The 13146-nt window shown below is 41.3% G+C and overlaps 1 protein-coding gene across 3 annotated transcripts in view; it reads right to left on the reverse strand.

Annotated features, from left to right (window-relative positions):
• Nucleotides 1-13146, reverse strand: part of adgrv1 (adhesion G protein-coupled receptor V1) — a 95673-nt gene that overhangs the window by 37711 nt on the left and 44816 nt on the right. For all 3 annotated transcript variants that reach the window (XM_020706017.2, XM_011479300.3, XM_020706016.2), the window contains 29 exons: nucleotides 12888-13110; nucleotides 12575-12779; nucleotides 12346-12492; nucleotides 11985-12240; nucleotides 11351-11553; nucleotides 11085-11261; nucleotides 10770-10952; nucleotides 10505-10684; nucleotides 10249-10413; nucleotides 9649-9893; nucleotides 9414-9552; nucleotides 9144-9329; nucleotides 8830-9065; nucleotides 7921-8069; nucleotides 7570-7768; nucleotides 7273-7492; nucleotides 6963-7202; nucleotides 6730-6879; nucleotides 6428-6648; nucleotides 6079-6358; nucleotides 5824-5967; nucleotides 5293-5464; nucleotides 4965-5106; nucleotides 3905-4473; nucleotides 3567-3830; nucleotides 2025-2142; nucleotides 1717-1888; nucleotides 1358-1600; nucleotides 164-571 (listed from right to left, as the gene is read on the reverse strand). In XM_020706017.2, coding sequence (XP_020561676.1) covers nucleotides 164-571; nucleotides 1358-1600; nucleotides 1717-1888; nucleotides 2025-2142; nucleotides 3567-3830; nucleotides 3905-4473; nucleotides 4965-5106; nucleotides 5293-5464; nucleotides 5824-5967; nucleotides 6079-6358; nucleotides 6428-6648; nucleotides 6730-6879; nucleotides 6963-7202; nucleotides 7273-7492; nucleotides 7570-7768; nucleotides 7921-8069; nucleotides 8830-9065; nucleotides 9144-9329; nucleotides 9414-9552; nucleotides 9649-9893; nucleotides 10249-10413; nucleotides 10505-10684; nucleotides 10770-10952; nucleotides 11085-11261; nucleotides 11351-11553; nucleotides 11985-12240; nucleotides 12346-12492; nucleotides 12575-12779; nucleotides 12888-13110 — 6236 coding nt within the window. The remainder of the gene's footprint in view (nucleotides 1-163; nucleotides 572-1357; nucleotides 1601-1716; nucleotides 1889-2024; nucleotides 2143-3566; nucleotides 3831-3904; nucleotides 4474-4964; nucleotides 5107-5292; nucleotides 5465-5823; nucleotides 5968-6078; nucleotides 6359-6427; nucleotides 6649-6729; nucleotides 6880-6962; nucleotides 7203-7272; nucleotides 7493-7569; nucleotides 7769-7920; nucleotides 8070-8829; nucleotides 9066-9143; nucleotides 9330-9413; nucleotides 9553-9648; nucleotides 9894-10248; nucleotides 10414-10504; nucleotides 10685-10769; nucleotides 10953-11084; nucleotides 11262-11350; nucleotides 11554-11984; nucleotides 12241-12345; nucleotides 12493-12574; nucleotides 12780-12887; nucleotides 13111-13146) is intronic.

Here is a 13146-nt window from a genome sequence, read left to right on the forward strand (position 1 = left end):
AACATCTTCATACTAATTCAGACTATGTTTGCTATTTAGTAACACCACAGCCATGTTATATTTCTATGCAGCCATGTCAGAGCAAGCAGTGGACCAAGTAAAACTGCAGATGTGAGCCACAAGTGAAACAAGTATGGTTGATCTTTAAAATTCCCCATCTTACCTTTCCTAGAGCCTCAAACACTGCAGTCATCTGCTCTCCAGTAAGACGAGACATTATTTTATTCTGCAGTCCTTGCAGAACTGGATTGAGTATGGTCGGGTCAAGTGGCTGATGCAATTGATCCAGTAAGACCCACATCGCTTCACTTGCAGCATTTGCCACCAGAGTAACGTTAGCCAGCCCAAACTGAGGGTGCACACTGGCTCCCCCTGTGGGATTGTAGAGCTCCACCTGGAAGCGCTTTGGTGTGGGTGAGGTTGAGGCTTGGTCAGGTGTCAGAATAAGTACTAGAGATGTCAGGTGCTGCCCAACATCAAAGGTTATTTCACCCTCCTGTTTAGGGAAGTCCATTCCCGCTTTAGCCGGCCAGATCACATACGGGCCGACCATCTCTTCTTTAATAAGCTCCTGAAGGAACAAGAAATCAGTTTGAGAGTATGATGCCCCAGACTCCGAACAGGCACAGAATTCATTTGGTCTACACCCTTCATATGTTCCATGTTTGGACCGCAGCACACTCTCACTAAGGCTGACTAAACCTGTAATATTTTATTTCAAAAGGTTTTCACCACACGAGGACTGATCTTTTAGTTCACAGCAGACCTAGTATCTGGCAACATGCTTTAGAAGATGAAAGCAAATGGCTTGACCATGGGTCTCTGTGAAGTTCCTGATTTTTATTGAGTCCACTACACACTCTTACTTTAAAATTCAATATCAAAGAGGGTCAGAGAGGTCTCATACTGTACATCCTTCATCTTAGCTCTGCCAAGAATAAAACCTACCTACTTAAAAAGAAATGGAGCACTGAAACAACATTGAACAAGAGTGGAAAGTTGAAAACAATCTAATTTTGTGTTTGTCTAATCTTAAAGAAAAACAGACTACGTACGGTAAAAGTGCCTCATTTTAAGGTCTTACAGTTTTGTTATCGGGCCCCTGATTTTACCATCCTTGAGGTTAACAAATTACAAATAACAGGAAACTAGTCTTATTACCCATCTGTAGCAGATATATCTGGTTTTGTATTGTAATGTGTAAAAGCAGGAAATAAAGGAAAGATGCACAGCTAAAAAAAAGGGATAAAAAACAATCAAATAAAATAAGTAGTATCCAAAAACCTATTTTTTTAGTTAAACATTGTGTCTGTTGTGTTGCATGCCTGAAAACCTGCAGGCTTATGTTATCCCTTACCACTGTGCGGTACTGCAGAAACAAAGTTGAAGCTGTGCTTGCTCTTCTGTACACCTGTAGAGTGAGTCTTGTAGACGTCAGGGTGGCGACTGGCAGCCTGTGGCCCACGTTAAAGTAAACAACACCTCGTGGATTGTCGCTGTCGGCTAAGGTTACGTTGGCGAAACGAGTGCTCTCATTTATGGCGGCTCCAGCTCCCACTTGGTAAATCTCCACCAAGAACCATACCTGGTACTCTGGTTCCTGCAGAGGTTCATTTGAGTGATTAGCAACCTCATGCACCATTTATTCCACACATTTTTATATTTTGGGCTGTAATAACAGGTCTGTTTCCACTGGAGTTTTTGCCTTATATTTACCTCATCATTCAGGACCTCCAGAGAGAGGACACAGCGTATTTCTCCTCTCCTGCAGACCGCTGTTCCTGAGGTCTGAACAAGCTGTGAGGTCAGATTGACTCCATTGCTAAGGAGAGTTAAAGCTTCTTTGCTGAAGGTGGCTCTCCAGGAGACTTGCAAGTCCTCAAAAGCTCTGAGCAAAAGAAGAAACGAGATAAGAAACAATAATATCCAACCACATCGGCATCTAATAGAGGATATATTTCGAGCTACTGAACATAATTTTTATCCTAAAGAGAAAAAATGGTTGAAAACAATGCTTTTGTTACCTGTTTTCCTGTCTTTGCAGGTATAGCACTGCTGTTCTATTCTCTGAATCTTCATCCAGGACCTGACCCATCAGAGAGTTCAGACTAAAGCCCACAATACCGTTATGAAAGTCACTCCCTGGTGTGGATAAAGTTTAATGAGAACAAAAAAACTGGTTAAAACAAAGCAGTCCGTATAAGTTTAATCATAAAGTTTGCTTTAGATGTTATCATTTGCAGAAACATTAGGCATTTATACTTTTCCACCAGATTATATATTCAATATAGTTGTGATCTTTTTAGAGTAATCTCATGTTTCCCACTGGAGACCTATGGAGAAGGGTGCAATGGTCGTCATAACAAGTCCTTCAGAATCTTGATAGCAACCAGTTCTCTGGTTAACTGAAATAAGTCATGTATTTAGTCATTTTCTGGAACTTTTCCCATTCTTATTGGATTCATTTTGTTTGATAAAATGGAAATTATCATTATTACTTTTTGTTTATGGTTAGAAAATGTATATATTTGACATTGAAATTAAGGTGTGTGGGGGGATTGTGTGCCCTGTGACAGACTGGCGACCTGTCCAGGGCGTACCCCACCTTTGCCAGACAGTAGCCAGAACAGGCTCTGGCAACTCTGTGACTCCAGAAGGGATGTAGGGGTGAAGGAAATTAAGCAACATATTTTAGTTTTGTAACAACACAAAACATAATGGAAGAAGAAGAAACGAGGGAACTCTAAGGTTTTCAGATGTCTGCATTAGTAGTAGTAAATGACAGAGCAATTTGAGATGTCCAAAGACAATACCGAAATTAATAAAAAGTACTTAAAAAGGGAAGCCACATATGTTGGATGGCAAAATAGTCTGAATTTGAAAGTAGTGCCATTCATTCATTCGTTCGTTCGTTCGTTCGTTCATTCATTCATTCATCTTCTAAACCCGTTTCATTCCTTTCAGGGTCACGGGGCTGCCGATTGCATATCCTGTCCACTCGTGGGCGAAGGCAGGGGAAAGTGAACTTTTGACAGTCCCTTTAAGAAAGACTATCTGCTCAACAACAGAGCTACTCAGAGACAATACTGGTACACGCTGCATCATTCAGCCAGTGTGTTTGAGAGCAGGACTGATAAACAAAGCCATAAATGAGATCAGATTGGGGACACCGTTTACAAAACAGCTCAGCAATGACCTACAAATCCTGTCATAAGCGGGACAAGGCCAGAGTTTCTTTATAACAAATCTGAGTGTCAATGAATTACAGAGCCTCAGTTTCTGTGGAGACAGATGCATCGCATGTTGTCAGGCAGAGTCTGTGGGGGTTCTAAAGAACAAATAAGACACCCTCTTAAAACTCGTGTCTGAATTTACCTGATTTCTTTTTATAAAAATTAACAAATAAAGCACCACTTTTCAAACAAGTGAATAGTTTTAGTTTAGAGCAATTTGATGAACTTCAACCACAATTTTGGCAAACTGACCAAAAAGTTTGAGTCTGAATACTGTGAAGAAACATACTATGAATAACAAAAGTGCTAGTTTTAAAGAATGCTTTTTTTTACCTAAAATAGTGATCTTGACAAAAGCTCCAAAGCCTTGATAAAAACTGTCTGTGATCTGAGCTCCTCCCTCTGGATCACTTAGGTAGATGAAGAATACTTCAAGTCCCTCTGGCTCTGAATCATCCACGATGCTGAGAACGATTTCTTTCTCTTCTTCACCTGGCTGCAAAGAAACTACCGTGGATTCCAAGCGGAAGTCCTGTTTCTCCTTCGCCAGAGTTTCAGCAAGTTGTATACTGAATGGAGGAGCTGTTGTACTTCCATCTGCGTAAAATGAACAAAAGTCTGTCCCAAAGTTGAAATAAAATGTATAAAATTAATAATAAATAGAAACAAACCTCCATATGCCTGGACTCGCACCCTTACAGCCTCAGCAACATTGTTAGATCTCCGCACCCTCAGAATAACCTTTTGCTCCTGCTGTGTTTCCTCATCTCTATCCTCTGGTACCTGCACCAGTCCAGGTCCAATACTGAGAACTCCACCGGTTGCATCACTTGCAAGGATGGTGACTGTGGCCACACTGTATTGTCGGTTGAGCCGAGGAGATGCATCTTTCCACGTTGACTCTGGATCAAGAGCCTGAACATCTGTCAAGTTGACTTGAAAGTGCTCGTCTGGCTCAGACAGGGAATCATCGAGTATTGAAAGGCGGAAGGAAGCGTTGGTCTGATGAGGTGAGTCAAAGACCAAACGCCCGTCAGGCACTGCAACAAAGTCCTTTCCTGCTTCTGCACTGACTTCCAGCGTCTTATAGAACAACTGTGTAATGTTGCTTCGTGATCCATAAAGTCTCTGAACATAAAGTGTTATCGTCTGGATGTCTTCTGCAATGACCAACTTTTGGGAGTCAAACGCAAACTGGTAGATACCCAATGGCTCCACCTCTGCAAAGGTAAAACCGGACCTGAAAGGGGACAGATAAACAAAAAGTTCAGCCTAAATCAAAATTAGTTCACACTGACATTCCTTAAAGTCCCACTATGACATAGTTTCTGCAGAGTGGCAGTACCCATAATGGAGAGCTCGCTGTTTAAGTGCTCTCCCACTAGCTTACAGCCCCAAACGCCTTTAACCAAACATTAATAGTGTAACAAAAATTTCAAGCAATATTGGAACTATTCAATCGTGCAGTTTTGATCCAGATGCCAGTGGATTTGAACAGAATGGAGCAGAGCTGGGAGCTTGTGGCCTGCCCATTATATTTTCTACATGACAAATACAATCTCTTTTAAACAGCATTTATTTTCTCTGCTCATGATTCACAAAGATTTGAATTAATAAATACTCTGAAATGCAATTTTAAGCTTAAATTAGTTTATGTATATCCTCCATCATTGCGATCAATGCCATTAGAACATGTTAAAAACACCAACAGCACATTTCATCAGCAACTACCTGAACTTGACTGCCCTACTAGCAGCAACGTCTGAGGTGGCAGTGGTGAGGTGTATAGCATAGGAAGCTGCCTCCATAGTATTAGCAACAGCTGTAAAGACTATGGCTTTAGTTCGTTCTCCATGGGCGAAGGTCAGCAATCCTGTATACAAAAAACATAAATTACCAACAACCTATGCGTTGGCTATAGTAAGTATGGTGCTTAAAATGGGCATGGTAGATGAAAAAGAACAGGATAGTACTGCTAAAGATACACAGGTTAGGCTCAGAAAATGTGTGAGAGTAAGCTAATATTGACAATAGTTCAATTCTTCTCTGATGGTCTCACCTGAGTTTGGGACAACAACCCCTGCTTTGAACCCAGGTGGAGCCTGTCCTGAAGGATATCCAGCTTTCCACTGTACCGTGATGGCCCCAAAAAGCCCAGTTCGTGTCACCTTTGCCTCGCATAATCCTGTTTCTACACTTGACACTCGCAGAGCTCGTAAATTAAAGCCAACCTACATCATAGGAAGAGAAAACCCTGTGTTATTCTTCAGTTTTGTTACAAAAACATTTAACATAGCAGAATATAGTGAAACTCAATAAGAAGGGTCAAAATTGGGCATTGGCAGTGTAATCATATACTGTATGTAATACAACCATATCAAGAAGGTGTGGATGAAATTAAAAAAAGGTGCATTTTTGCTGTATACACTTTGAAGTATCAAAGTCCTTTTGGAAAGAACAATGTTTTATGAATTTACGATCAATACCTTTGTGAATAATAGCAACATTTGATATTAAAGATGAGTGAAACCTAAGAAACATTAAGCAAGCTTCAGCGAACTTCAGAGAGGACAGAGAATAGGGAAGTCACCTCTGAGTTTGCAGCCTCTTCAGGTACAGTCACAGTGGAAGAGCTGGCCTCACGAAGAAGACGAGGCAAAGAGCCTTGGACATCACTGACGAGTCTAACATTTGTCAGCTCTGTTGTGAAACTTGTACCAACTGGCAAAAACACCTAAGAGACACGTTGGAAAACCAGAAAACACCAATGAATCCTTCAAAAAACAATGGGTAAAGCTGTTTTTAAGGATTCTATGACTGTAAATTGACTCTCCTGGTCCCCTACCTGGCTGCTGATGGGCACAGTGATTGTGCTGAATGTCTGTCCCTCTCTCATAAACAGGCTTCCTTCAGCTTGCCCTCTCAGTATCTCCTGGATGTCCATCATGACGTCCACCCCTCCCGTGATCCTGTAGCCCACACTGGCATTTCCAAACAGCCCAGCAAGCCGAGTTACATTGATAACCACAGCTCTGGTGAGGTTAAAGCCTGAGCCCACAACCACCACAGACTGCTGTTCAGTGTTCAGGAAAAACACACCATGCGGCTCATCGTTAGCTGGCACCCTGTGGAGATGAGGGAAAGATCAGTTTCCAGCTCATTCAACAATTTTGAATGGAATTATGACAACAAACCTGATGTAGGTTCTGATCAGGTTTGGGTTTGCATCTAGCGTAGCACCACCCTTCACATCTGTGAGTTGGACAACGTAGAGCTCCTCCACCTCTGGGACTGTGTCGGGCATGAGGTTAAGGATAATTTCTGCATCCCTTTGTCCTTCCAGGATCATCACCGTGCCCATTATGACAATGAAGTCACCCGTTACATCGGAGTCACTTTGGATTTGCCAGTGGACCTGCAGCGACGATGCAGAAACGTTTCAAATCCCCTGTCATGACGATTTAAGGTCTGGTTTAAAAATGGATCTGACACGTACTGTGATGTTGCCCATCACACCCTCTCTGCGTGTAATCAACAGGGAAATGTTGCGAGGAGCCTCTGTCTCACTCGGTTCATTGATGACAAGTTCTCTAAGAGCATCTTTGGAGAATTGCACAATGCCATTAGGGTCTCCAAACTTCCCAATCTAAGAGATGAGGCACCCATTAGAAGAGTAGGAATTTTTTGCACTGTATTACAGAGACAAACTCTTGTGATCCTGTGACGAACCTGCAGTGTTACAGACCCAGCTTGAGGATCAACATCCATCTCTCCTGAAAGAATACTGAGCTCGATAACAAATTTCTCCTCCACTTCCACCTCACCATGGGGCAATATCTGCAGCTCAATGACCCCTGAGCTCTCCTCCCCATCTCTGAAGAAGAAGGACCCGTTCACTGGTGCCCGGAAATCGGTATTAAATGGGGGCAGAACTTCTCTGCTGTTTGGGCCAAGGATAATCCAACTGACCTGTGAAAGAGACATCAACTCTCTGAGAAATGCAACATGCGCTTCTCTGAATGTGCGTCTTTCCTCATACCGTTGCATTGCCCAGAAGTCCTCCTGCTCTCTCTACAACAAGACTGAGTTTCAAAGTGGAGTTTGGGTTTGACACCATGATGATGGTCTGGTTGATGAAACGGACCACCCCACTCGGAGAGTCACTCTTGCCAATGGTAACCCTTGCGACATCTCGAGGGCCCAAAACTGCTCCTCCCGTGGCTTCAACCAACAGGACCTCGAAAGTCTCTGCATGTTCACTGAGAAAAAGATTTTAATTTCTTATGTATATATCAAGCATTCTTTTTATTTAAATTGCTTTTAAATCTTCTCTCACCTGTCCAGGTCATCTATGATAGTGACATTGATGTAACTAACATTCTGCCCATTGGCAAATGTCACTGAGCCATTTTTCAGGACATAGTCTAGACCAGGAGTTGCACTCAAGCCTCTTGATATGAAGTGGGCAGAAACAGGCCCATAAAAACCCACTCTCCTCACCACTGGAATCAAAACAGTACCGACACCTTCCTCAACTAAAGAAAAAGAGAAAAACCTCCATTACATTCACTTTTACATTACACAAGGGAATACTGAATAACTACTTAAAGCAAAAACATAGTCTAAAAAGCAGGAGGATCTAACGTCTCAAAACAAACTTTTTTTTTGCTTTTTACTTCATTCTTACCTGTAATGTTGAGGTAGTTTTGCTGGATCTCCAGAATGCCTTCTACATTGTCGTTCTGCATTATTAACACAGCAAGAGATGAGATGTTGCCTTTGGAGGGCGGCTGGTCCAGCTGGAGGCCGAACTCTCTAACTGTGTAGTCCACAGCACTGTCCACCAGAGGAAGACAAAGGACACCAGACAAGGATGACAAGAGATGTTTTAAAAGTCACACCAATTTTGGACATCTGACTAGACCAGGGGTCTGCAACCTGAGGCTCCAGAGCCACATCTGGCTCTTTTACCTTTCTACTGTGGCTCTCTATTTAAAGAAAAATAAAACGTTTTTAGATTTAAAAAGTAACTATGAGTAAAAAGTGAGCAAGTAGTAAAGTTAAAAAAAAGTCAAATAAACTCAAACTTTATTCAACTTATTCACAAACAGTTGAAGGACAATATGAAGTTCCTGACAATGGTAGCCATAGTTCTCTAAGAATCCATCAATCCTTTGTAGTTTACCATAGTCATACTAAAACACTTTGACAGATTTTTAAGCTCTGTGTACCACAGAAAATCAATTTCAGGTCAGTAAGCACAACGAGAATTCATACTTAAGGCTCACAGGATTATAAGGAGCAATTTCTTTTAATTTTTGAACAAATTCAAAGATTTTTGGTGTGCCCCATGATTAAATAAAAACGTATGACTCACTTAATAAGCTATTTAATTATATATTCTTTTAGATTTTTGTATTACTGGGTAAATGCAGCACTTCATTTTAAATTTCTGCTGACATTCCACTACTTATTACTACATTTGGTGCATTGAGATGTTTCTACACAGGATGTCTTTTATTTTGAAAGGAAGTCAAGTGAACCTCTGTCAAAAGTAATCTCCTATTTCAAAAACATTGAACATTGTTGTACCTACCTAATGTTTACAAGCTCCAAATTAGTGATGTTGATAAAAAACACCTCGGGTCCCTCTGGAAGACTGTCATCCTGGATAAACACTGTGACTTGCCGAGAGGTTTGGCCGGGATTAAATAGCAGCTGCCCTGAAGAGGAACGAAAGTCCAGCTCACTGACTGCAGTGCTCCCAAAAGTGCTGTAGGTCACCAGCACACTTCCTAAACTACCCAGGAAGCGAAAAATGGTCACATTCACCTGTGGAAAAGAAAAGGCAAAATGTAGATTAGATTTGAAACTGTGTGCTGACACTGATGTACATTTTTTTAACCTCACCATTCCCTCCTCCTCTTTTGCTGGGAGCTGGAGTTGAGTGAAAGAGAAAAGGCCGTGAGGGTTGTCACTGGCTGCAACAGTAATCTTGGCGTGTCTGGCATTGGGGCTTATTTCCAGTCCTGCTGTAGCAGAGGTGAGGGACAGCTGGTACTCACGGCGCTCCTCTGGTATTTCATCATCAAGGACCTGACATCAAAGGAAAATGGCATCATTCAAAAAACATTCCAAGGTTACAGTTTTAAAGACGTTTATTTCCCTTTCCATAAAAACCTTCAAAGTTATGTTGGCTGATGGCTGTCCATCTGTCATAGTCACAGTTCCAGAACTTTTTTCAAATTCAGAAGCCACAGCTGGAGTGATGTTCCAGTATACCTGCACCTCTCCAAACACACCAGGCCCTCGCATGATACTGGAGAATCGACACAAGTGAACACAAATTTCACATTACAAATAAAAGCCAGTTATTAAACGTAATTTTTTCAAGTTGATATGGAATTTCTATCACCTGACTGTGGCAGTCCCATTGTAATTTCCATGAGGTTCTCCGATGAGGATGTTTCTAGATGAGCCAGCTATTCCAATAATCCCAAGAGCAGCCTTGTCTGCTTTGATGGTGATGGTTACTAAACCATTTAAAGGATCTATGATGGCACCACTGTCTGCAGGTAGCAGCCTCAGAGTGAAATGTTCCTCTCCTTCAAGCACATTGTCAGCAAGGGCCCTTATCGCAAACGTCTTCATAGACTCCGTCTGAAAAGAATATCAATAAAAAGAATAAATCAGTTATGATGACACTTTGCCTCTAACCATTAGACAAGCATCTTCTCAATCGACTTTTAAAACTCAATTAAAAATCATTTTTACAGAAAAAACATTTGGTCCAACATGAGATTCTACTATGCTTCCACCTTTCACTTTTTAATTTTGTTTTTAATCACATATTAATGAAATTTATTGAGTTTTTATTGTTCAGCACTTTTCTCGACTTTTTGTTTGTGTTAAAGTGCTTTATACATAAAGGTGTTAATATCATTATTATTAAGAGGTAACCAGTGAGCCTTTGCAAAATAAAAGTAGCACAAATACACCTTTTATCAAATCATACCTGATTGAAAATAAGTGTGCCGTTAACAGGTGAGAGGTCATCTTTTGCATGGTCTTCCAGTTGCCACATGAGTGTCACCAAACCTTTACCTCCTGAACTTCGCAGCACTGTTATAGTTGCGACAGCAGCAGGATCATCGACAAACTCTGGCTCACTGATCAGCATCTGCAGATTTATAACATACGTATTTTTTGTAACTCCTTTAAATTATAACACGCTCATAGTTCAAATCTCCTTTAAGAAGGAATGGACTCGCCTCCAGGTGTTGGAATCCAAAGCGTCCAAGAGGTGAGTCGTTGGCTGGAATACTGACAGTAACAGAGGTCACCTGTCCGAGACGAGCCCCGCCAATCACGCGCAGCAAAGTCACTGTGAATGTCTCCGTGGCCTCAACTTGTTCATCATCCAAGATAGTGATGGATATAAAGGTTTCTCTCTACAGACATTAAAAGGCACAAAATTGAGGCCATTTCAGCTCCAAAGCATTTGAACATTCTAATTTTGTGGCTAGCTTTCTTTACTTGTCCATCTTGAAAGGTGACATTTCCTGACAAAGGACTGAAGTCATTAGGATCAGCAGTGATTGGAGCAGCCTCCCAGTACACCACTAGTCTTCCAGTTTTACCCCCGAGTCGCACCACTGACAGATTAAAGACATTGTTTGGTGGCGGCACCTCATAGGCCAACACCTTTCCAGAAAAATCCTAGAAAAGATTGTTTTGCCACAAAAAAAATAGGTGTCATTAAATTAGCATTTATCTATTTACAGTTTGGAACATTAATGTACTTTTTATCAGAATAATCAGATGTTCCATGTAGAATATTTCTGCTCATACCTGAGAAACATTGAGCTGAAGAACCCCTCGAGGGTCGTCATTCTCCTGGATGGTGATCTCTGCAACTTCCATTCCTGTCCTTTTTACAGTAGGCTGCCCAGCTCCACCCAAACCTTTCACTAACTCCACCCCTGTTATGTTTACTAGAAAACTCTCAGCAAGCTCTGGGATGTCATCCTTGAAACACATAGAAGTGCAATTTCAACAACAAAAGCACATTTATAATCTGAGACCTATTGAGCTTTTAGACTGCCATTCATCCTTACAGGCAAAATTGTAACAGTAATAAGGGCCACAGTGGCACCGTTAACCATGATGATGCTGTCAGTTTTGCCTATGTAGTCTTCTCCTGCAGTGGCCTGATTGGATGGGGGCTGGTGCAGAGCTGGGCTGGTCTTGTAATGGATGGCCACCTCTCCTGAGGAGCCCTGCTCTCTCACAATGGTCAGGCTAACATTGACTGGAGTCCCTGTGTTATAAGAAATATGGAATTAAAGTAACTAAAAAGGTGTTTAAAAAGAATAAACTTTATATTCAAAAAACAAAAAAAAAGATGGAAATAAAACAATCAACTGTTGAAAAAACAAGCGCAGAAGAGAAACCACATGAGGGGATAATACTCCACCATTCATTTTTGTGTGGCTGAGTCTCAAACAAAACACAATTTGCAACAAATCTCCAAATATTTAACATCCTGCAAAGAATTGTAGTCTTATTTCAGGAGACGACAATGACTGGATTTTACCATCAGTTAAACATACAGTTAACAAAACTGGAACAAAATGAAAAAATACATATTTGAATCTTTTGACAATATCTTAACTCTTTCTATTTGGAATTTTACGAGGTCTTTGCACTTGAATCCAGCAAAAAAGGGATTTTTCTGAATAAATCTCTTACTCTGTGGCTCTTGTGTTAGAGTAAACTGGGAGTCCAGATGCCATCCAATCACACCGTATGGAGACCCGTTTGGTAAGATGGTGAACAGAGCCCGAGACAAGTGCTTGTCAATGGCTGCTGCTTGTTGTGGAACCTGAAGACCTACAGTGGTAACGTCCATGAGAGTGATGGTGACGCTCTCTCGCAGCTCTGGGAAACCATCTGCTATCACAGCCAATGAGATGATGGCAAATCTTTGACCTTCCGAGAACGTTACCTGTAATGATAGAAAAAAGGAGATTTTTTTTTTTTTACCATTTTCTGCTTGAACAAGTACTTCAGTTTAGGTTTTCTGTTTTATAGGTCAGGACAGATTACTCACGACTCCTGAAGTGGGGTAAATATCAGCTAAACTGCCGTTGGCAGCCCAGTGAACGGTCAGTCTGCCAAAGCTCCCTCTTTTCCTCTCTACAGTGAGTGAAATTAGGTTGTTTTCCTCCAACTCCTCCACCTCAAAGTTAAGAGAATCCTGCAGAAAAAAGCCTACATTAAAACACAATAACGCTTTAAAATGGACTTTACTTATTACTAAAACATGGTGTCCACTCCACCTGAGCAAAACCAATGACTCCATAAGCATCATCGTTGGTTGGCACAACAACTGTCACCTGACCACCAAACCCAATCTCAGCCCCGCCCTTTGGATTCTTCAGTTTGACTTGGAAATACTCCTCTATCTCGGGAATGTCATCATCTAAGACATTCACTGCTATTTCCATCTCCCTGTCACCTGGTGCAAAATACAGCTCACCAGAACTTTGTGAGAGGAAGCAAAGAAAACACAAAAAAGTTATTAATATGATTCATTCCTGTTGTAAAAGAATTGCTTTGGTTCCTGTTTTTATTTAGTGACACACTCAATACCTTGGTATGAAGTCCGACTGGTTTGAGACAAAAGTGAATTCATAAATATTGGAGCCATTCTCCTCAGTAGCTGCCAAGAGGACCTTTGTAGCGTTGAAGGATGGCACCATGAAAGAGAGGAAGCTATAGGCTGGTGGAGCCCTCAGGACCACAGAGAACAAGCTGAAATCAGACCTCCGGGAGTAGAGAGATGAACCATTTACTCCAGCTAGCAGGAGATAAGCTACAAAAGTAAAAATAAAAAATGTACATAGTTAAA

This window comes from Oryzias latipes, chromosome 9 (assembly GCF_002234675.1).
Source record: "Oryzias latipes chromosome 9, ASM223467v1".
NCBI lineage: Eukaryota > Metazoa > Chordata > Actinopteri > Beloniformes > Adrianichthyidae > Oryzias > Oryzias latipes.